General features: G+C 37.3%; 1 protein-coding gene across 7 annotated transcripts in view; it reads left to right on the forward strand.

Annotated features, from left to right (window-relative positions):
• Positions 1-293: 293 nt before the first annotated feature.
• The window catches only part of TAX1BP1 (Tax1 binding protein 1), a 60309-nt gene continuing 35455 nt past the window's right edge, over positions 294-25147 (forward strand). For 2 of the 7 annotated variants that reach the window (XM_064413015.1, XM_064413045.1), the window contains exons 1-3: positions 3989-4114; positions 8269-8451; positions 21615-21717. In XM_064413015.1, coding sequence (XP_064269085.1) covers positions 4112-4114; positions 8269-8451; positions 21615-21717 — 289 coding nt within the window. In that variant the 5' untranslated portion in view covers positions 3989-4111. Of the gene's footprint in view, positions 398-3986; positions 4115-5289; positions 5447-8268; positions 8452-21614; positions 21718-25147 lie in introns of those variants that run through there. The other 5 variants (XM_064413036.1, XM_064413019.1, XM_064413054.1 and 2 more) reach the window with 5 other exon arrangements.

A 25147-nucleotide genomic window follows, 5' to 3' on the forward strand; every position in this document is an offset into this window, starting at 1 on the left:
CCTGCACTGCCCAGGTGGTACCGGCCTCGACAGGGAGCTGTGAAGCTGCACCAAGCCCCCCAGTTCGAGCACAGCTGCTCAGGGAGCCAAGGAGCAGGAAAAACCAGTGTAATACTGGAGACACAACTGCCTGAGCCGGGCTAGAGGAGCCGGAGACAGCATAGTATGAGGACACAGACGTCTTTAGATCCTTTCAGAAAAACATAATCCATTATGAGAAAATAGGAAAGCTGCCAAGCTTCATGCAGATACAGTATACAGACACTCTCTGCTCTGGCAGTGGTGGCAGCCAGTGCTGGAGGGGGACCCAGAAGGGGATACAAGAAGCATGCTGTAGGCTGCTGTGGAAAGTGCCTTTCTACTCCCAGTCCCTCAGGTTTAAGTGCTGTGCTCCAAGGTACAAGAACTTTTAAATTCTCATTGCTTGTTTATTTCCTGCCACATGCAGTTTTCCTGCCTCTGAAAACAAAATGTTGGTCATTTGGGAGCTTCCTATTACTTTCAGATAGAAAAGATAAAAGGCTGAGAGAAATAGTAAATCTACTAAAGCATACCAAACAAAGGTATTTACCTGTTCTATATCTGCTAAGATTTCAGTGACACCTACTCAGTGGTCATTTACATGCCATGCTGTGTATGTCAGTAAGAGCTATGCTGGAGGGAAAAAAACCCCTTGCAAACACCATAAATAAGAAATGAAACACTCCCCCAGACCTGGGTCTCCAGTGCACATATATTAATTACACACCAGAGGGTAAAGCCTCAGTATGTGCAAGCATTTAATTCATTATTTGCATTTATTAAAAACATTCCTTTTCACTTTAACAATAAAGTAACCCAACAGTGAAGTAACAGCAATTCAAATGCAGTCATTTACAGACGTGTGGTTTCTTGTGCCCATTGTACAGTGCAGTGCTGCCAAGTCTCACACCTTAGAAGTAAGCTCCTGCTCTCTCCTCTGTCACACACATACATGCACACACATACAAAATTTACATGTCTGCTCTCACCTATACTCTTTTGGGAAAACCCACAATTTTCATCAATCTCACTCTACAGATTTAAAAATCCTGGCAGCTTTTGAATAGCTTTTCTTCATCAGCTGCAATTAAGTGTTGGAAAAGAAATCCAAAATACACAGAGAGAAACTTTCTCCTTAATAGGAAATGTTAGCAATAGTATGGGATTTCTAATATGTTCCAAAGTTTAGCCACACCATCTTACAGGAAGGCCAAGACTGCATGCCCTGTGATTAGGTTCCCTTAAATGCTGGGCAATTCAGTGTTGTCAACCATAACATGAAACATTATTTATAACTACTTAACTGTTTTAAAGAGTATAGTTATTAGCTTTCTGTAACATGATCTTAAAGAAGTTGATTAAGTGTGCTTTACAACATGACCAGAAAGAGCTTCCGATTAGTGACATCAATATATGTATTTTACATCTCACATGGCCCATACTTTTAAAACTTGGAAGTGTTGAAATAGGAGTCAAACCAAAATGAAACCAAATCATTAGAACTGAAGCATTTCCTTACCACACTTCATCAATATCATTATGTCATGCCAATAGATTGAATATCCACAATATCGAGTACCTGTCTCTGGCAATAAAACCTAGAAATATATATTTTTTCTGTCACTCATGCAAAACAAAGATGGGCCTCAGAGGGGAGGAATTCAGGGATGGTTAAAAAACTCATCATGGGTTTGGTTCAGACTACAGTAATACAGAAAGTAAACAAATGAAAGAAAAAAATGTTAGGCTCTGGATTGAATAGAAGTTCACATATACCGAATGTTAAACAGATGTGACAGGGATCCATGTTTAATTTTAAGGCTCTAAATTACTGGAGTTCACAGGTTGAAGAAGATAGTGTAGTCATAAAAACAATGTTTTGCAAATACTCAAGACTCTGTTCCCTGGGAATCTGTAATTGCTCCCTATTTCCTTTGGCAATTCCGGTTAACTGCATGTTTTTATTCCTCATTATTACAGTTTTTATTCCTTATTCATCTCAAGCCTGAGGAGGGACTAGTCTCATCCTGGTAAATTCTCAGTAGAATTACAAAGCAGGGAAATTTTTGCATCCCAAACCAAATTTCAAACTTCTTTGGAATCTAGTAATGTTCAAATCCAGTTACTGAATTCACACACACTTTTTACTTTATTTAATATTTCTGTCACAACCACAATTGTAATTTGCCACAATTGTGTATTTGCCCTCATACCTATGTACTTTAGAAATAAAGACCCCTAAAAAAGGCTCCTGCCAGCTTTTTATTTTCAAGTAAATACTCTGGTAAAATGTATTTGACATATATTTCTCAGGGATTGTGCATAGAGACACAAAAAGAGAGAGAACAGGGATTTTTTTCAGCCTGCAGAAGAGAAGGCCTCGTGGCCTATTGCTGTCTACAACCAGCTAAGCAGAGGGTGTAGAAAAGATGGACCAGAATTCTCTGGACATCCCTTCCAACAAACACGGTTTTGATTATAAATATATAAATATATAGCACCATTAAAAAATACTTGACATTCCTAGTTTCTTTTTCTTTTAAATATGCATAAATACTGGCTAAACATTGATACTATGTGCTTAAACTACATTCTGGTACACGTGAAAACTGAACCGTTTGTGGTAAAGTACTGGCTTGAAGAAAACTGGTTTCCTGTTACTGAAATCAGTGGAGTTAGAAAGCTGAAAATCAAGCAAGAAGGAGATGGGATTATTGTCACCACACCTGTAATAAGCTTTTCTAATTATAGTGCTAGTGCTAAGAAAATCTCAAAAGAGTAAGGTTTTGTTAGAAATGCTGATATCAAACTTTTTTTTTGTTTTAAATATTTTGCAGAGAATGTAAGCAAGGATAGAAAAGTAGTGTTAAAGGGGCTTTTGGTTTTGTTTGTTTGTGGGTTTTTTTTGTTTTTGTTTTGGTTTGTTTGGGGTTTTTTTGCTTTTCTTTCTGCTCAAGAGCAAGTTTCCTGAAAGATTTATATCACATGGATGAATTTCAGGACATAGTATCTGTCTATCCAATTCAGACTTATCAAGGTACTCAACCATTAATTCTCAGCCAAGTGCAAGTACCACTGGTTCCAGTCACATTTTTCTTGATTCAGATCTTTGTACAAGGATATTGATTGTTGATTCTGGGATCACTGTGCACCACTGGGCAATTTTGGTCAAGTATTTAATTTCTTGACATGGCAATGAAAATTAGAAAAGGCTCTGCAGCATCTTTCTGTAAAATATGAATTCTAGAGGGATAGGATTAGCATCTAAATCTAGCATGCAAAAGTATAAAAGTATACATGAGAACACATGAAACCACACATTTATTTTTAGTCAGAAAGTTTTATATTATATATATAGCCACCATTATGTGGTTAAGATAGCAAGTTTAGAAGTTTCAAAATACATTTTCCTGAAAAATGTGGATATAAGTACAAGAAAAGACAATTCCTGATTTATTTGTCCTAATATTTACACTGCTCATGTGAACATCAACATTTCAGTAGTTTTTTTACCTCTTCCATATGCATTAAGCAATAGAAATAATAACTGAATACTGAATTATAAGTAAACCATAACTGCCTTTATTGACTGAATGAACATTTATTAAGTGAACATGGAAATATCTCAAGTTTCTTTAAAAACCCAGAACAGAGGAGAAGTATTTTTTTTTAATTAGGAAACAGAGGTGGGTTGGTTGTTTGTTTTTCCAGGCATTCACTTGTAAAAGTTTTGTTAGCTGCAAAAGAAAATCTTTATTTCAAATTTCTCATCATATTCCCATAAACCTGCATTATAATGTCTTTAAATGAAAGCAAAACTAGTTAGTCTCACCAACGGTGATATTCCCCAGCTGGTGACTGTAAACCTCGAGTTCTTGCTAAGTTCCAGCCCACGTGAGAACAGTGTCTTGTGACTCTTAGACAGCCCTTTATCACATCATACAGGGCAAAGAGCAGCAAGGAGAACAAATGGAGGGCTGAGATAAGAAGGAATAGCTCTTCCTACGTCCTTACAAATATTTCTTGCTGAACAAGATACTGCTTTCATTTTGCATTACAAAGGTTGATCTGGTCTTACAAGAGAGATAAAATGGTCAGTTAGTACTATGCAGGGAATTTACTGTTTTCCAGGAAAACATGGAATGTATGGAGGATAGAAGAGATTATTCATTGTGGCTACAAATCAAAAGATAATTTAGTAATCTCTGACACACCTTAAGACACAAGACTGTTTTCAGAAACAAAAATGAAAGTGCAATGAATAACCATAATTACTTAAAGACACTTTCTATGCTCCAGCTTAGTTTCATTTCTGCTAGGACTGACCATGAAAAAAGAGGTGAACTTGTCAGAAACCTAACTCAATAATTCCAGTGATTAATCATATTATTTATGATAACACTATGTCTCTCCACATAACCTGTTTGTTTAAAATACACATGAAAACAAGTAAGAAATGGTAGCAGCAAGGGATTTAAGATGATCTTGAAGACAGTTTGTAGTGGCAACCAACACCGGGTGCACTGGGACAAATCCTGCTACCAATGATGGGTACTCATCACTGGTTGCTTTCACTGAGCACCGTGACTCTGGTCAGTGCTCTATGAGCTATTTTTGGATGAAAATTGAGTGTAGCCTGTGAAATAGTTGTGAGCCTAGTCAGCAAAGCCTTAATGCCCAAACCATTTAAATTCAGATGGTTTTAAAACTATCAGTCGTGATAAAAGGTATTAATCCCGTAGAAACTTGTGGCGACTAAAGCGATTAAGGTGGTGGAGTCACCATCCCCTGGAGGTGTTCAAGAAACGACGTGGCATTTAGTGCCACGGTCTAGCTGACAAAGAGGTGACTGGCCAAAGGTCTTTTCCACCCTAAATGATTCTGTGTTTCCCGGTTCTCCGAGCCGGTGCTGTGTGATGAACACCCTTTCTTGGAGATCCGCCAAGGTACCCAGGCAGGACCCCGTGTAAGCGTTTACAGCCGCTCTTATCTCACCCCTCCGTTGCCCTGGGAAGACGTGCAAAGCCTGGCAGATTAACGGTGACCGACAGGGTGACGGCAGCCTGTGTCTTGACGTGGGACGGAAGAGGAGATGATTAATTCGGGCTAAGTGGGTGCGACAGAGGTGATGTTGTAATCACGGACAAGCCGGGAGGGCACCGTGCGAGCGCTGTACGGAGGTGTCAGCAGCCCCGTGGGGCACACGCCACGTACACCGCCGTGCCCCGAGCCCCACCGAGGGCGTGTGCCCGTGGGAAGCGGAGACCACCGGGCGGCTCCGCCGTTCCCAACCGGATCCGTGCCGGGGCCCGCCCCGCGCGGGCAGGGCCGGGCTGGAAGTGACGCGGGCGGACGGGCGGAGCTGCGCGGCGCTGGTGGCCGAGGCCCCATGTTGATGTCCCCGGCGCCCTCCGCGTCTGCCTAGGTAAGAGCTGTCCGGGGCGGGCTGGGGGGCCGGGCAGGGCTGACACGCTCCTTCCCGCCGGCTTCTGGCCCCTTCTGGGCCGGGCCGGGGCGGCCGGGCCGTGCGGCCGCGGTTCTGCGCCACCGGCCCCCGCCAGCTGTTCGGGCCGGCCGTGGTCGGCAGGGGAGCGGCGGGGCCGGGCTGCGGAGCCGGCCGGGGTTCCCTGCCCCGGGAGGAGGAAGAAGGCCCGAGGCCAAGGTGACCGTGTCGGGCAGGTGGCGGGGAAGGGGCGGGAGGCGGCGCAGGAGGGGGCCGGGGGTGTCGGGGGCCCGGGACCGCAGCTGGAGGACTCCGGGAGGAGCTGTCTGGGGTGGTGCGGCTCGTCCTGCTTTTGTTTTTCCTGCCCGACGAGCTTTTCCTCCTTTTCGCCGTCCTTTCCGCTGCGCAAGGCCGAACGCGTCGTTTAGGCTTCCCGTGGGAAGCGCTTGTCATGTCAGTAATGAAGCCTGTGCGTAGCTCTTCCTCCTCCTCCTCCTCTCCCGTTGCCTAGCCGGTAGCTGCGAGTTAAGCAAGCAAGTACCCAGCATCCCCATATCCTTGAACTGTAAGCAGATCTGAGCATCACCTAAGCTCCGGGGATTTTCCTGCTAGGCAACAGTAATCCCGCATGATTGTGCTGGTCTGCACAAGTGAGATTTGTGAGCAGTTCTGCTTTGGGGTTGGAAAGCAGTCTACCTTTGCTGGTTCCACTAGGGCTGGTAGTCAGCTGTGGCAGCTGACAAGCAATGTGCAGAAATGGATTTTTTTTTTCCTTTTGGTTGAGTTTGTGTCGTTTTTCGTGGTGGTGTTTTTTTTTTTAATTTTATTTATTTATTTATTTATTTATTTTACTATGTGCTTAGGCTGAGCTATACAATTTTAAAGACAGACTTACTTAAAAAAAACTCAATTGGTTTTATTAGGTTTTATTATTAATGCTGTGTTTACTCTTTTTGTACTTATTCTACCTAATGAAAATTAAACACACTCATGTCAGTGTTATTTGGCTAAGCTCCTGAATTAATAAAAATTAATTAATTGGTTGCAATTGAAAATAACTAAGGTTATTAATTTTCTATTAGAACCATAGAAATTGCTGATGCATACCATTTATAGCTCAGAGTGAAATTGAGAGATGCCTCTGTTTTGAGATGGATTTTACTGTGCTGTAACATTTCCTATTCTGGACTCTAAAGCTACATAACTGATAAGATTTATTGTGTACCCTGTTGTCTCTAGAAAACTGTGTTTTGATCTTTACTCAATTTCTTGCTTGAAAAGTTCTTTTTTTTTCTTTTATATCTATTAATGTTCACAAGCTTTGTGTTTTATCTTGTAACTTGTGTTGGTCAGTATACAAGACTGTTTTTTATTAAACATCTCATACGCTGAAATAATGTCCTGGCTGCCCTCCCCTATGTACTTCATGTGTTACTCTAAATTGGGCAGTAATAAGCTTAAAATATTGATGGCTTAAAACTAAAAAAAACCCCCTTGTATTTCCTTTTTCCTTGTTTTGGCTGATGGATAGGTGTTTACTTCAGAGTGCAGTTTGTTTCAGAAAGCACAAGGTCTTTGCTGATTATTTTTTAACTAGTTAAATTCTAAAAGGCTATAGGAGGTACAGAAACACCTTTTCATATTTGAACTATTTGAGGCCTTCAGTGACCTGTCTCCTTTTGGTTTTGGTTTCCACATGTATTTTCAATGAAAGTAAAGTATTATGTCACACTGTTACCTCTTTCAAGGTGTGAATGTGCTTGGCCTGTATAAAATTACTTTCAACAGCAATTGCAAGAACAGGGTAGCTCATCTTTCCAGAAATGCCAGATACATAAGGCCCTAATCCTACTAATATCAAATGTTTTGACAAAATTTTGATTACACAATGGAGTCAGACACTTGTAACTTCTCAGTTGCATATATTCTATTTTTGGCAGATATGGCTGAATCTGAGGGAGGGATGTTCTTGTTCTGCTTGTGAAGCATCCTGTGTTACTGTAGTTGTAGCACTAGGTATGCTGAAGGAGGTAGTGAATGGAAAGCACGATCAAAAGCTTTTGCAGTCCAACTGATTAGTGTTAATCCCTCCAACATGCATACCTCAATGTTCCTGCTATCAATGCAGGCCATTGTTTATGGTAATGAAGCTAAACATGAAGTATGTGTTACAGTGAGAATAATAAAAGATGCCCACAGACTGCTAAACGGGGGCAGGAAAACTCTTGAAGTAGGGAAGAAAGCCAGCCAAAACAAAACCCTCCTGTTTACATAAACGTTCTTATTTAAAAAAAAAACTCTTAAAATGGAACTTTGATACTTTTACTGAGAGGGGAGGAAAAACTTTATGTGTAAAAATGCTGTGAAAAGCACTGAGCAATACAGATTTGAGAAAAGTTTAAAGCAAGGAAACTACGGAACTTTTGTTTTGCTTGTTTAGCCTGTCTAGAACCATTAAGAATCTTTCATTAAGTTAGAACCCTGCTTTGTTTTCACACCACGGCTTTTATTTTCCACTTTCTGACACTGAGATATAATACTGGGCACATTCAGCTAAGCAGTGCTTTCTCTCCATCTTGATGTCGTTGCTGAAATGACTGCTCTTTTCATTCTGAGAGGTGGTTGTTTTGGAGAGATGCTGAAGCAGTGCACTTTAGTGAATTTTGTCTATGGCTCTCTGTTTTCAGAACAGGGAAACTAATTGTTAGGTTTTTTCTGTCATAAATATTTGAACTAGATTAATTTTTGTAACTTCACTAGTTTTTCACTATGTTCCAGTAATAACTTCTACAATTTTGTTACAGGTAACCATGTCATCCTTTCAAGAAGTTCCATCTTCAGCTAGCACTTTGCAGACCTCCAATTTTGCACATGTAATTTTTCAAAATGTCGCAAAAAGTTACCTTCCAAACACACATCTAGAATGTCACTACACTCTGACCCAGTTTATCCATCCTCATCAGAAAGACTGGGTTGGTATTTTCAAGGTAAGTTATGCTTGTTCTATTGCTGTTTTTCAAACATTTGCTTGCTGTCTTGCAAGTTAAAATGAATCTCAACAACAGTAAACTTTAACATCCACTTAAGTGATGTATTGGTTCCTGCTGTTAGAGTGTCAATTTTGTAACAAAGACTAAACTGGAGACCAAAACTAGAGGTGTGAGTCCAGCTGGAAGTCTGCTGGAATAAAGAGAAGGTTTAATGTGTGCAGAATTAAATTATTTGAGAAGAGATGTATGGTTACGGAGTGACATTGTGAACAGGACTGTGTGAAATATGTGCACAAAGAGTGAAAACTAAGCTGGACATAACCTGACCCACACCCCTGACTAATTTTTATTGCTAGAACAGGCTGAACAGTATGGATCACTAAAATTATTCAAAACAGATCCTTGGAAAAAATACATTTGGATGTGTTTTCCAAGGTTAATAAAGCTTCATTTATGGGATTAGGAATTGATTAATTCTTATATCTACTTCTGTTTAAGACATTGATTTGTCTATCTTTGTCAGTATAGCTCCTAATAGATGATGCTTAAATTCCTTATTTGCATTTTATTTAATAGAAGTCTTGATTCAGGCTTTAATGAAGTGATGCTTTGGCAGTGGGGAGGGGAGAAGGGTGACAGACTAATTTGTTACTGGAGCACTTTTCCCGTGGAACTCAGTTCAATGTTTAAGAATGTAGATGTTCAACTTAGTTGTCATCTGCAGATTGTGAGTCTTTATGCAAGCTAAATTACTCCTCTGCAATATAAAAATACTGTGCTGTGTGACAAAGCAGAAGTGTTTTTATTGCCATGTGCAGTGACTGTATAGTCAGTAGATTGTGCCAGGGGGGCGTTAGCTTGCAAACAGGCACAATTCTCTGGTAAGGCATTTTTAAAAATAAGTGTGTATGTGTCTTACTTGCAAAGTTTTGAAAAATGATGTAACTGAGAAAACACTTGAATGTTAGTTCTTGGCATTTGTGAAATGTAAAAAAGCCTTCTTTATCAAAACTTTATAGATGGTTCTGTTTATATTGCGTGTAAGCATCTTGAAGTTATTGAAATGTGAATGTAATGGCTTTGTCTGTTGGCCTGTGTGAGAGAGGCAATGAGACAGGACTCTAGAATTACTAATCAGGTAAAAGAAAAAAGAAGTTGGGAAACAGTTTTTCAGTGATTACACAAAATGCTGTGTACAATGTACAGGTTTCATCTTGACGGTGATAGTTTTCTTAAACTATTGATGTTCTGGTTTATTCTACTTCAACAGAGGCAGGTAATACTTTGGCAGTCATTTGAGGAACATGTTGAGCTGGCATAAGGTAGTGCTACTGTTGAAAGAAACATCTTTAATGCAGGGTGGCTTGTTTCTTATGCTTCCTCTTTATGTGAAACGAGATCTTGTGTGGTGAATCAGATTGAGGTTAAGACCAGTGTTTTGTCACTAGATATTTAAAATGGAATTTCCGAACTAAATTCCAGTGTGCCTGATGCACATCAGTATAAGGGAAGGAAGCATTGCAAGATGGCAAGAGTAAAAATGGCTTTCTTTTAGTGGTTATATCAGCTTACACTAAGTGTTATGAATATACTTAGTATAGTTACAGTACACTGAGTTAAATAGAGCCAGCTGTCTAACTACATCTGTGTCTACAAATATGTAAATGTACTGTTTGCGGTAAAATAAACTGTGAAAACCTAGTCATCTTGGGATAGATAATAGAAGTTGTACTGTGATCTGAATGTAAAAATGAGTGACTTCTAGAGAATCGATTGTTCATGAGCAAATAAAAAAGCACCTGGAGGTGGCTTGAAACCTAATGAAAGCAGAAAGGGGTTTTATCATTTACTTCTTTAAACACGTATGAAGGTTGCAGTGCATGGTTAGTAAATTGAGCCTGTGATTGAAAAATAAACAAGGACAAAAGAAAATCTTGACTAATTATGAGAACAGTAATTAATGACCTTCAATATTGGCTGGTATGTAGTGAAAGTGGAATTTCTATGAGAGAACTCAAAAGTGTCAATTCACAGGCTGTTCATGTAGAGGGAATAAAGTTCACTTTGTCCTTTTGAAGTGCATAAGTTGCTTAGAAAACAAATCTGTTCAAGCTGGTGTCGTTTAACCTGTGTCTGAAATTGCACAGAAGGTAACTGGTGTTGTAATAGTGAATAGTGGACAGAGGAAAAAGGCACCTAGCTAAAAAAAACAAAAAACCTCAGCCAAAAACCCCAACAAACAGTTGTAATTTTAGATTGGTGTGGAAAATAAATATGAAATAAGATTCTTCCTGTGCTCTGTGAGCATTGTTGTTTTTGGTTCTAATGTTGATTTTTGTTGAATTTTAGGGCTCAATGGCTTCAGCAGTATTCTGTCTTGTTTGCTGTGCTGACTGGATAAGAATTTTTTTATTGAACTGAAAAAAAACTTAGGTACCTTTTTAAGTGAATGGTTTTTATTTAGGATGCGAGTGCTGTTTTTCAGCAACAATGATGTATTGAGTAAATATTGGTGTTATATATATCCTTGTATTATTGCGTTTGTTTTGCTTTTCCAGCTGTTAGTGCAGCTGCACAGTGAAATGGATCAGTAGGTTGATCTGCCAGGAAAATACAGCCTCTCCTCCCTCAGCTTTTACCATCTTATTTCATAACTGACTTGGTGCTTGGTTTGATCGTGGTGTGGTGCAATGGGCGGCTGTGCTGGTGTCACTGTGATGGAAACAAGGGGACTGGGGAGGTGTATATGGAAGGGCTATGCCTGCTTTATTGGTCTGGCTGCTTAATATGGAGTGACAGTTGAAGCTTCTTTTTCAAACTTTTAATTTAAGAGTTCTCTTCTTAATAGCAGCTTACTTGAAGTTGTGAAAGTTAAGACTCTACCCTCTTCTCTGCATATGCTGTAGGTGAAATGTGATTTTTTTTTTGTTCCCAGTATAAGTTGCTAAATGTTGAACTTCAGTAATAATGAGCAGAAGGCTCTTTGAGATGGCAGTAACAGGTTTAAAACTGTTCCCAGGCAAGAACTTTTGTATTGCTTAGGAAAATGTAGACCCAGTGTTCATAAACTGAAAGAGTAATGTTGCATATAGGAGAATTATTTCACATGTGCCAGTGTTTTTCCAAACTAGATGCATCTAAATGCATACACTAATTGGACATCTGGCAAAAACTGGGAGATGTAGGAAGTGCAATAATGAAAGATAATATCCTTTAGAGCAGAAATTCTGCATATGCATTTTTTATTAGTTTTGTGTTTATTTTTATTACTTGTCCCCTACAGGAGAGGAGTCAAATGCAGGTTTTGATTCAGTCTTCCAAGTCTGTTGTCTGTCATTGCTGCTATGTGTTTTTTTGCTTTTATGGTATTCTGGAGAGTCATCTGTAATTAAGTGCTAAAAGGTCTTGATCAGTTATGCCCTTGCGTGTTACCAAGAAAAAGCATTTTTTTCAGAGGAGTACTGGTGTAGTATTTGGTGTAGACATCCGGAGCCCCAATTCCTCTTCATGCAGTTTTATGAAAACTAGAATTTGAGATCAGCTTTCCCTCTACTGAGGGTTTCTGTGCAGGATAATCTGATGGTTCCTAGTGTGGAGTCAGAGGTGAGAAGACCTTGATTGATTTCATAGGAGATCTGTATTTCTAGAGTGATCCAAGACCTCTTTATTTGTTTCTGCTCATCTCTGTTAATCAGAATCTGGAGAGGCTTTTAATGTAACCCAAATCGAAACCTTTGAAATGAGGAAAAATAATCAATGTGTGTACTGCATCTGGTTGCAAAACTGGCCTGTCTGTAGGTAGTCCTAATTTCCGGCAAGGGAAGTCTACATCTCATGGCTATAAAATAAAATAATCATATGGCTGAGTGATATTTTTTGCATTATTAATACATAATGTCCAGATTTGCAGAAGTGTTTGAAAAGCCTGCTTGGTTTCTAGGAAGCAGTGCCTACCTCTTTGTCTGGAGCATATGTCTGCAAGTAGGGCTGTCAAATGTTCAGTATACAAGAGAGGCTGGTTTACTCCACGTCTCAAAGGCACAAGGAAGGGCTCTTGTGGACATTATCAAGATAATTGCATCAAGAGAGTAGTATTAAAGTGTAGGTGCTTATGGAGTATATCATAACACTTTGAATTCCTGAAGATAAAATTTAGCTGAGACAAGCATGCCGGAATGACTGGCAAGATCACATAATCAATCTTACATGTGTTACGTTAATGACTTTGGTCTTGCTGTGTCATTAATTAACTATTCCATCAAAACTTTTCTGTTCCTCAGTTGATACATTTTTCTAAGTAATCTACATTACCATTCTTCTAGGATATTGACAAGTTGTAGGCATGCTTTGATATTGACTGTCTCAGGGTACCCCTGGAGAAGAAAAGAAAATAATTTCTTAATTTCTGTGTTTTTAATATCCACAATTAAAAATGGAGAGCAGACGTTCTGGCAGCCTAACGTATGGAGTAACCAGAATTGGGAAGGTCTTAGTAACTTACTGAACACAAAAAGTATCTCTTGCTCAAAGAGAGTACTCAGTGTTGACAAGGCCACATCTGAGCTACTGTTTGTGCACCAGTGCAGTGCCTGTGTTTGTATGCAACTTAATTTCTGTCATTTCAATGTCCTTAATTACAGAAGATCTCAGAATTAAATTGTCTGTGGTCAAAAACTTTCGTTACACAGTTTAGAACTGTATTTGATAGACACTTCAGAAACAACTTTGTTTTTGCATTTTATCAAGGCAATATAGCTGTATCTTTGAATAGTATTCTGGGTTATTTAGTCTCTTTTGGACTGCAAATAATAGTACAGCTTGTGTGAGTCATTTCAATATCCTGATTTTTCTGTAGATTGATAACTTAAGCAACAATTATTTCCATACAGATTACATTCTGAAGTACAAAACATCTGGATGTGTTACTTGCCACATGCATATAGAAATACCATTTTTCTGGCATGGAATCATCACTGCACAGCTGGCCATGATAGATACGGGAATGTGCAGTGCACAGTATGTCCTGTTGTTAAAATAGTTGGGAAAAGAGCTGTTGGAATTCAGAATGTTTTTGAGAATTGCTTTAACTGTGAATTAGAGTGATTCTGTTGGTTTCTGGTTTACTTTCTTTGGAAAGACAAGTAAATAGTACTTGGCATAAAAAAAGAAATTCCCTGGCAACATTACTTGCTGTTTCCATATGAGGTGAAGAGAATGATAATCTGTGTTTATGTGATGTTGCCTTTGACAAGAAATTCTAACATTTTTTTCCAAGTGTCAATAATTTTCTAAAACGAGTTGGTGTGGTAGGTAGTAGAATTGGCATAACAAAGTAGTCAGTAGCTGGTAACAATTTTGAAATAAAAGACTGTGCTAATTGATAGTTCTCATGAGATGTGGTAGCAGGGGAACAGTTCACTTAAACCCCACCTGCTCTTTTAAAATACATTTTCATACTTATCTCCTAGAGTAAATAGTAGCTTTGTTACTCTTTGATCTGTCATACATTTTTTGGACAGTAGTTTACATATGTAACAGGTTTACTTGTAGGGAATTCTTATTGTTTCTATATTTATTTTGATTTATACCTAATAGAGGAAATTGATCCTATGGTCTAGGCAGTTGGTCAGTGTCATTTTGACACATTCCTCTGAACTATGAGGTAGAAATATAATCAACAAGAGATGATCATAACTTAGGATCCTGATTGTACCTTGATACTGCAAGAAATACCACATGTTTCAGTAGTCCAAATTAATGTACGTGTTTGTAACATTCAGCAGGGATGGACTTCATATCTGGGACTGAGAGAACATTTTGAGATTACAGCCTTTCATAAAGAATCTAGAGTACTTTGCAGCCATCTTTTACCCAAGAATGTCACAACCTTGGGGCTCTTGCTGTATAACTGATTTTAATCCCAGTGAGAGTAGCAAGGTCATGTCTAAAGTGAAGGCTTAAGCATCTTGGCTAAGTCAAAGTTGCATGTGCCATAAGGGGATTGCAGACATACTGAAACCCCCAAGGTTTGACTTTGCTTACTTATTTTGAAATGTCTGTGCCTGTATGTTACTACAGTGCACTTAATACTTAAATAAGTACTTTTCCTTATGTCCATATTCTGAAATTGTTTGTACAGTTTGATTCTTTCAGAACTGCTATCTAGATACCATTATTTGCTGATGATGCCTGTGTTCAGTAGTACATTGCATTAATGCTATATCAGTGTTAACAGTCAGCATCAACTCTCAGTAATTTTGGCTGGTATGAGCTTCACTGAATCCAGATGTTTTCATTTTCCTATCTGCTAGTTGTTTAGGAGAACTTGGTGTATGTAGCTGCTGGTTGTAGATTATGTGCTACAGTAGCACAGGCATTGCTGTCACTTTCAAATAACTTTACTTTGCTCAGGGTTATGGCCAAACCGGGCCTGCCTGGAGAAATCTCTTCCTGGGATACTGGTTCCAATGGTGTTTTGCTTAGACACCTGTGCTGTCTGTGGTTTGGGGCAAAGTGTCTCTTACATGTGAAACATGGAAAGGCTGCTGACTTAGTGTCATCAGTAGTAATTAAACTGTATAACATACATCCAGAACCTTATCTGCTGTCTGTGATTTTGTGTCTTTCAGAGGTAGCACATTGTCTTCTTGCAGTACATAGGGTGCTTTGCCAAATTTCTTTCTCAGCTATTTAATTTACCTTTTAAATTAGAAAAGGGTCTTAATTTTTACTCTGATAAATTTTGTGGTCAAATTTTTTGTGTGATTTTTTTAAAAAATTGCATTGTAATTAGGTATCTTCAGTAAAGGCCTGCTGATTACGCCCAAGTTGGTTCAGCTAAACAATTGTTTTCCAAATAAGTGCTTGCTTCTTTGGTTTGCTGGTGTTGTGTAGATGGGTCAGGCACTGTTAATATAGCAGAATGACCACTGCTGTTCTTTCAGCTGTGTAACAGCTTTCTGAGGCCAGGGAACAAAATGCCAAGTGAGCCTCCCATGCTGATGGTCTTTCTTTAAGGCACTCTGTCTCCAGATAGAATCGACTGACTTTACCAAGCAATTATGAAAGGAAAGAAATTTAGCAAAATGGATAATCAGAAAAAAAATTATTTTCCATGTTCATCTGAAACTCAAGAAATGAAAATAAAGTTGGAAATAATTTTTAGACTGAAAACACAGTGGAGTTGTAAGGTAGAGCTTTCACCTTAGAAAAGCTTACATTCTGTGTAAGGTGAACCAGATGAGAGTTGAAGGAGATACAGTGAAATAAAATGGCAATTGTTTTGCCTCAGGTATATATTGGATAACTCATTATTGCTATACAGACAGGCACTCCCTATTTATGCTCCCTCTCTCATGCCCCCAGTTATTTTTCTACTTGGCAAATTGTCTTCAAGCTCTTCTGTTGAAACGTACTGTGGGTGAAATGTAAATATGGGAAAGCTAATCTCACTGTGTGATGTGACATTGCAGTAAGAAAGGGACTTGTATCTGTGGGGCAGCAGAGAGGAAGAAAAAACGTGTGATGACTGCATGTCTATTTGTTAGAAGAAGTAAAACCTGTCTAGTATGTGTATTATGGGACAGCTGAGTTGTCCTTACTTGCCCAGCCAAATTACAAAGCACTTGGTGCTGGGCTCTTAAACTTTACCAGACTTCAGCATTTCCACTGTGGCTATTGAGTTGGTGTATATGACTGAAAAGTGTTTATGATGTCCTAAATTGAAATAAGTCTTTCTGCTTAAAAGTAGGAGATAGAAATATCATGGGTGTATGACTCTGTAATGGCCTATTAAAGCTTTCCATTTTATGACAGGAAAATTAAATTAAGTGAAGTTTCAGTTATACATTGTACATAATAACCTAATCTGGATGTGACATTTTTTTGTGGTATAAATGATGTATAGTTATGTTTTGGTTGAAAAAACATGGCTGAGAAGGTGAAAATAGGATTTGGTTTCTGGATTGTTAATGTCTCAGTTAACTTCTGAAGGAAAGCAGGAATGTTTGCATTTATGCACAGCTGTCTAATTTAAAAATGTATTTCGGAATGGAGTTTGAAAGAATTAAATGCAGAGAATATAGAAGAATGTGTTGAGTAGCAGATGCTTTATGTCTGTCTCAGTTGTAAAATGGATGTTTTTCTTTTTTGTTGCTTTAAGGAAGTTGCATCATCCAGGTCTTAACATGTTCTTTTGACTGAGAAATAAGAATGTTTCTATTTTTTGAGTTTTGAACTCTGAGCAAAATATTTTCAAAGTTTTCAATGAATTCCTTAAAAAGTAATGGTATCAGCACAGTCAGTCAATGCAGATGGCTGCTGTGCTCATCAGATGATGACCCGAGTTCAGGCTTCACAATGAGTGAAGTGTAGTGAGTGTAGTTTGACAGGTAATTCTTCATTTTTCTCCTCTGAACTTCAGAAGGTTTTGTGTCAGAGTTCTAGAATCTGCAATGTTTGTGTGCTTGAATGTGGATGGTGTAATGGTTGCTATGGCTTGTGCCAGGTTTTTAAGTTGGACTAATAAACTGTGCCTGTTTTGTTTTTCCTGGCTCAGAAAATTTCTCAGTGTGTCCTATGTAAATTTTTCATTTATTTAAGATTTCTGATAGTAATACAGGATTACTGTGTATCAGTGCATACTTTGTATTTTGACTGAAACTTGGTTTCATGTTTGTAGTAGACTTTTTGTTGGTTGTGGTTTTGTTTTGTTGTTGGTGGTGGTTTTTGGGGTTTTTTTTTTGTTTGTTTGTTTTTTTTTTGTTTTGTTTGCCTTTTTTTTTTTTCCAACTGATATGTGAAGTTAACTTTAACTTTGCTTTCACATTTTGGTACATAAGAATGCGTTCTTCATACCAAAATAGATCTGTTAACTTCACATGAGTCTTCAACAAGAATTAAGTGTGGGTTTCCACATCTTTCCCCTTGTTACTGTCTTTTAACAGCTGTCAATTTCTGATTATTAATGTAAATAAATATGTTTGGAGATTCATAAATATTCATAATTTTAATAAATTTTTAGAACTTGCTTATTAAATGAAGGAAATGAAAAATGATATACTATTATTGAAGACTTATTTTAAATATATTTTTATAATGGACGTAATTTATCTCAGTGGCTTTTTTTCATTGTTTTGAATTTCAAATGCAGGAATTAAATTTTCAAATCATTCTAACAAGCATTTGTTTGTTTTCTACATAATGTTTTCATGAGGAAAGGTGTTCAGTGTTAGTTATTTCAGCTGTTTTGTCCGTTCAAATAGTCCAACTCTTGTTCTTATTGACCTGACAATTTTCCATTTTCCTCCTGTCAGTGTCGTACAGGTAAGGTGTTCACATTGAGTGGGTTCTTGTGGAGGATCTGGACTCCCATTTCAGAGACTAACCTGGAAGACAGTCTGTATTACTGGTAGAGGTTTTGTTGGTATCATCACCAGTAAGACAAATAGTCTAGCATTTCTGATTCTGAAATGAAACTGTTTTTCTAAGCTAATATGCCTGATGTTGCTGAGGATGCTGTTTGTTTTGCTTCCAAATCTACAGGGTTTTATTTATCATATAAACTCACTGTGGGGCTGCTGACGAATATTCTCCATATTTTTCAATTTTTCTTTGCTTCCTTGTAGCTTTTGCCACTAGTTTTAGTTTCTCAATTTTTATTTACTTTCCCTTAAGTGACGTTAACTTTTATTCATATAGTTTTAACCCTAGTTAAATTTTAGACATCTATTGGTTTTCTTTCTGAGCTGAAAGAAATACCTGTGTCAAAAGATCACATTTAAATCACTGCTGAGCCATCCAGTGTGTGCTGTAGTCTTGTATCTGTGATAGTATAATCTGTTGCCATAGAGAAGCTTATGACTATGCATATGTATGTATATAGTGCAGTATTTTATAGTTTGGAACCACTGTGTACTCCATACTAGCTTGTTAAAGAGGATATTGACAAAAGATACAAAGTACAAAAGTGACAGTTTATTAAAACCTGTTGATAAAATAACATATTTCTTTTTTTTAAAAATACCTATATCCTGCACCTAAAACATGGATTACTTAAATTTGTTTTCATTTTATTTTCAGCATATCATTATGTGGCTTTGCTCCTTGTTTGTGCCATCTAAGAAATAACCTGTGAAATTTAATGGTATTTATTGTCATGTAGGAAGAATGTTGAAAAATGTTACTAAGTTAACTTGCTTTGCTGCAGAATACTCACCTTCCCCTTTTAAAATGTTTTAAGCTGTGAGGAAGATGACATTTGTTCATACTTCCTTCTCTGCATGGTCACATTTTGACACGTGCAACGTGTAGCAGGGAAAACCCTCATTTTCTGAAATTCTGTGCAGTGACAAGAGCTGTTGGGCAATGCACACCTGCTGATGCTTTGTGTGTGCCCGTTAGGAAAGAATGGAATTGTCGTGATCATAAGAGTGTAAGACAGGGAGCGTCACCAGGGGAAAGAGATGATGGATGACAGGAAATGTGGGGAATTGTTACAGAAAATACTTGTAAACTTCCTTGGGCATTCCCTGCTAGCTCTTGATGTGTCACAGTTTTCTTTTTACCGATAGTCTACAGATTACAATTATACTTAAAAATACAGCACCTGCTGAGAAACAGAGCAAGAGAGTTGTTTTCTATATAATTATTTTTGTTGTTTGTATCAGTATGGATAAAGTTTTAATGACCTCAAAAAAAACCCTTTTGTTGATTGCTACTACAGGTAGAGTATTGGTAAAAATAACTTCTGGTTTTAGGATAAATAATTAAATTTATGTATCAATATGTGATATCTAAGGAAAATATAGAAAGATAGAATTCCAGGAATAAGATTTTTATTTTTGTGTTTATGTTCACTGGCATTTGTTTCTTATCTTTGTTTTCCAGTGTTAATTATCAGAAGGAACAAAGTTATTTTGGTCATGAAAATAGCATTAGAAGCAGTGTGTGCATATTCTGGTTTTTAACAGATAAAAAGATTATTTCAGTTCTATACAGTGATAATTTAGTTTCTTTTCTGAAACGAAAAAGATAGTGTTGACTTTTCACTCACTGAGAGCTAAATTTAGAAAGCAGTATGCTTTAGTTTAGGCTGGCAAATAATGGTATATGCTTCTCTTTTCTGAGTAAAAGCAAGTTCAGGAAAAAAAAAGGTAGTAACATATGAGTTGGATTTGAAGACATGACTAATGTGAAAATTTGTGAAATGTTTCCTGTGAACTTTTGTCGAGAAAAAATTGCTTTTACTACCTTCAAGTTACTGGAAGAGTTTTCCTTGTTGTTTCTGAGATATTTAGAAGTGTGGGAACAACAACCCCAGGAAGTCTCATTTCACTGGCATTTTTAAAAGCTGCTTGATAGGAGATATCGTAGAACTCTTCTTTGCTAGGAATGGGCCTAAGACACACATGATTCCATTCTAGTGGATGTGTTGAGCATCTGCGCTGCTTGTGTTCAGTAAGTGTTGCCTTACAGAAGCAATGAGAATTTAATCTGGTTTCACTGTTGTTAATCACTGTTTTTTGAGAATATAAAAAAGTGTCCATCATTTTCAACATTAGTTTCTTCCATACTTCTTTATAAAAAATGAAGTAGTGAATGGACATCTGTGGAATAATCTACTCAGAATTTTTTTATTAATGCTGTATATTAATTTGCATTCATGAAATATATGCCTATATACATCTATAATTGCAGCTTTGCTGTTGAATTACTTTCACCTCTGATGTTCTCTTTGCCTATCTAAACATATTCTCCTTTTTTTTCTTTTTTAATTGAAAATTCCTTTAAAACCCCAGCTGCTAATGCTTTTAAAACACACTGCTGCAATGTATTCTTTATAAAGAAAGAGTTCTAAACTTGGAGTTTGGAAGTGTTGCCTATTGAAGCAATGAAAATCATGATTAGTAATTTAATCTTTTCTTGGTGGTTGTGTGGTTTTTGTTTGTGGGTATTTGGTTCTTCCTCTTGAAAGAGTCTTTCTTACCTGATAAAAATTGGGAAACAATTTATTCCCTTTCCATATCTTAATTCTTCCATGACAGCATTCCCAGTTACTGATAAACTGTTAGTAGCATTTGGTAAGGTTTTGGTGGTTTTTTTTATCAGTGGAATAAATCAGATATATTTCTTCTTTTCCTTTACCATTATGCTATTATTAATATCCATTGCTTTACAGTAGTTGCTTTGGCTTTCTGGTTTAGTTGAATGTATTTCAAGCCTGTTGGGATGTATGTCTTCAGAGGGTGGAATCACAGGCTCATAAAATGGCCTGGGTTGGAAGGGATGTTAAAGAAGATGTAGTTTCAACCCTCTGCCGAGGGCAGGGACCCCTCTCACTAGACCTGGTTGCTCAGAGCTCCATCCAGCCTGACCTTGAACACTTCCAGAGATGGGGCATCCACAGCTTCCCTGAGCAACCCGTGCCAGTGGCTCACCACTGTACAGAACTGCACTCCTAGGAGAACTCGGAAAGCAGAGGGTTTTTGAAGTTAGCAGAACACTGCTGACTTAGCTGAGTTATGTTTTCATGCATATATGTGTTTTTTCTTTCCAGACATAGTGTGTATGTATGAGAGAGTTAGCATTCAGTGAAATGCTGGTCTTTAGCATTGCAAAAGTTGTCAAAAAATTCAAATGTCAATTGCGATCTTTTCAGTAGCATAGAAAGCTTCCCCCCCCTTTTATTTTCTGATGAACCAGTTGGACTGTGGACACAAAAGAGTCAACATTGGCAGAACCTACACTAAGGAAATTTCATTATAAAATCAGGAATTAATATTTTTGTATTTTTAATATAGAAATGTGTATCTTTATGGAAAAAAATTAATGTACCAAATAGTTTAACATATAGTGAAAACTGTCTGGCGTTTTACTTTATATAGACCCTTTTATTGCCTTAGACCCATTTACTGCCTTAGGTAACAAGCTTAATAAAATTAATGCTAAATCTTTGACATGCTTGTTAAAATATTCCTGATTTGTAAACATTGTTAAGTATCTTTTCATTGCATTTTGAAGCAGAAATATGCATATTGCAGTATGTTATAAAGTCCAGACCATGGTATCTTAACTGTATATCAAAGTCTTCTGTTTAATGTTTTCTCTTTCTGTATTTTATTTTTTTAAAATTATTTTTGTTGTGGTTTATTTAATTCTAGGTTGGTTGGAGTACGGCAAGAGATTACTACACATTTCTTTGGTCACCTATGCCAGAAAATTATGTGGAAGGATCAACTGTTAACTGTGTGCTGACTTTTCAAGGTGAGTATAAGGCAGTGTCTATCTGTAGTTTCCAGCCTACTCAGCTTTTTAAGTACTTAACAGTTAATTTAGGCATTGATCATTGTATAACAGTTCTGGAGTTTAAAAAAGGTAAATTGGAGGATAATTTTCACATTTCACTGTGGGAAGTTTAGTCTTATTTTAGATGTCAAGGAAAATTGTAAGGAAAAGTATGTGACTTCGTATGTTTTTCCATAGTAATGGCAGATATTCATGATTGATAGAGAAGTTCTGCTGGAAACTATGAAAATACAATAAATGACTTTGTTTAACCATCAGCAGGTTCTTTTTTATCTTGGCCTCTCTTAGTGCATTGTGTCTTTACATTGTCTTTAGTGTCTGGAGTTTAAACATTATCAACGTGAAATGATTCTTGTCAAAGAATAAATAGTGTAGATGATGGTTTCGTGAAAGTTCAGAGTAGTCATAGAGTTGCAAGGGACTTTTTGCTGCAAGGAATTGATGGAAATGTGAGGCTTTTAAGAAAAGAGTAAGGAACAAATGAGAAAATGTTACACCACTGTACAAGTCTATAGTATTTTTAACACTGCGTGTAAGTTATATCCTCTTCTTCCCCTTTGCAGTCTGAAAATAGGTCTAGTAAAGTGCAGCAAAGAGTGTCAAAATTAAGAAATAGCTTCTCTGTAAAGGTGTGGAGATAAAGATGAGGGCCACACTTGTTAAATAGAAAACGAGACAATGGCTTTGGGTTATGACATGGGAAGTTTGTGTCTGACGTTAGGAAGAGCATTTTTACCATGAGGGAGTAGTGCAGTTCTTGAACAGGTATCCTGGTTTGGAAGGATGAGAATTCTGTACAGTTGTTTAGGCACAGCCACAGTAATCTCAGGTGCTGACAACAGCCTCTTGAGTGGAAAACCTGACAAAATGACCTTCCAGACTTCCTTCTGCCAGGTTTTTCAGGCTGGGCAAGGAAAGTAGTGTGAAGTGACTGATGTCTCTAAAATCAGCTACTGATGTTTCTAAAATCACTCATGGCATGAGTGGATTAACCATTCTATATATCAAAAAAAAATAGGAACCATTGATGTAAGTTACCAAGTGACAAGTTCAAAATGGAGGTAGATATGATACTTTTATAACAAAGTCAACATGCAGAACTTGTTGCCACAGGAGACAACAAATGTCAAAAATTTACACACATTGAAAATTTTATGTGAAAAGAGCACCTCCACTAAATTAATGCTTTTCTGCATACAAACAGAATTTTATGTACAATCTTACCTTCTTTTGTACTTCTCAGTCTTGGCCTTAGTCTTTGTTTGTGTGTGTGTTTATTGCTTAAAACATATTAAAAAAATAAATAATTGAAATCCTGAAATGATGATTCTATTAGCTTGTTGTTTTATTAAAGCTGCAAATAGTGATAGCTTTGAGTTCAGTTCTTTCTCTTTTTTTATTCTGTTGCTTTCAATCAGGATCATATCCACACAGTCTGATAACCTGATAACCATTTTATAAACTTGAAGCTGATTGGAAAGTGTGTGTGCTCTGCAGAAAGTGGAAGGAAATCATTAGTTTCTTTCACAGTTACCAAAGTTCACTGAATGAATGACATTGAGTTGGACTCAAATGAAAAGTGATGTAGAAGAGTAGAACTCTTCTGTTCAGTAGAACTGCCATTATCAGTCCTTTGTACATAGAAATTTTACCACACATTAAGAGACCAAGTGTCTCTGTCTCATCTGTTACATTCCATCCTGACTGATCTCCACTTTTATAGAACTGCCAGATTGAACCTCCATTCAAACAGTCTCCTGGTTGTGTTTGGCAAGATATTTTAATGCTGCTGAGATGAGATCAGTAGATCTCACAGGAGCTTAATTATCTGAGCTAAATAGTAAATGTTGTGCAGCATGTTAAATGTGGTTGTTTTTTTATGATCAAGTAATTGTGCTGGAAGAAAATAATCAGAAATCTGTTTCTCTAGTACATGTTAGAACAAGAAGAAAGATTTTCAGTAGTTTTAAAATCAGGTTGTCTGAACCAATATTGAAATGTGCTGAAGCTGCAGTGTAGATTGTTCTGCATTTATTTCTGCATAATTTCATCTTACTTAAGCACTGAAGTAAGATGAAATACAGTGCTATATAGGAAATATATATGCTGTATAGGAAATACAAAATCCTGATGTTTTGAAGTTCAGATACTATGCCATAAGCGACTGTTAATAAAGTATAGGACTAATGAAAACTTGAAGTTCTTGCTACAAGTGCTAGCTATACAGCAAATGTAATGTTTTACTGTTTCTAGGAAAGGTAGCTGAGAGTACTGGGAAAAGACTTCCAGGAATCTGGAATAAAAGTTTGTGAAAAGTTAATGATAAAGTTAGAAAGGGCGGAGATTGAAATGTGGCGAAATAAGAACTGAAATGGGTGGCATCACCTACTGGACTGAACACTAGGTGAGGGTTTATTGTGTTAGTATCATCCTCAGGCTGGCTACAGTATCCAAAAAGAAGTATTCTGAATAAAACTGGCTGGTTTTTGTTACCATTAAATTGGGTAAGACATTGGTCTTGAATATACTAATAAAAGTAAAAATGTCAGGAGTTCTCAAAATGATTGTTTAACATTCATAAATCTTACTCTGTGAATCCAGATCATGCAAGAGGTTTGAAGCTTTAGTGGGCAACAGTTCAGTTGGATAGTCACACAGAAATTCTTCTCGAATAATTCACTTGCACCATGTACCATTACATAGCTTCAAGAAAGAAGGTTTATTCTTACATTGTAAAGTTGAGAAGAATTTTTTTCAGTTTTAAAAAATAAGCTCTTTGTTAAACTCCAGGCTCATCCCTTTCAGCTGGTGTCATCCATTCAGAACATTTCTGTGCTTTAAAAAGTAGGGAAAAAAAAAGGATGTTTGTCCCACAAACCTCTGCCACCCAAACCAGCAACAACAACAAAACCCTATGTACAAATGGTATTCCGTGAAATTGCAGATGTCTTGTCTTTGCATATTATTTTGTCTTTTTCTGTTGTATTTGGTTGTGTATGTATTTCAAGTTCAAAAAAATCACTCTCTGTTCTGTGACTGTACAGCAGTCACATGATAATGTGGTCATGATGCAACTTCATGGCATCTGACTGACAATGATTCTGTTTCATAAATATATACGCAGCAGCTATTACCTAATGTATGTGAGGGGATGTCTACATATAGCAGCTATTGCCTAACTGTTTAATCTTTGTCTTAAATGCTAATAGAAATTGCTGGGGGATGAAGGTTACTAAGTAGGATGACTTTTTCTTTCTGCTGTTTTGATGGTATATTTATGCCATACTGAGGCAATGAGCATGAAATCTGTAAGTCAAACATGATGTGGTAATCTCTCTGCAGATGGAGACTTGTAAGCTTGTGTAGAATATGTCTTCAAATATGAATT

Source organism: Passer domesticus, chromosome 1 (assembly GCF_036417665.1).
Source record: "Passer domesticus isolate bPasDom1 chromosome 1, bPasDom1.hap1, whole genome shotgun sequence".
Taxonomy (NCBI): Eukaryota; Metazoa; Chordata; class Aves; order Passeriformes; family Passeridae; genus Passer; species Passer domesticus.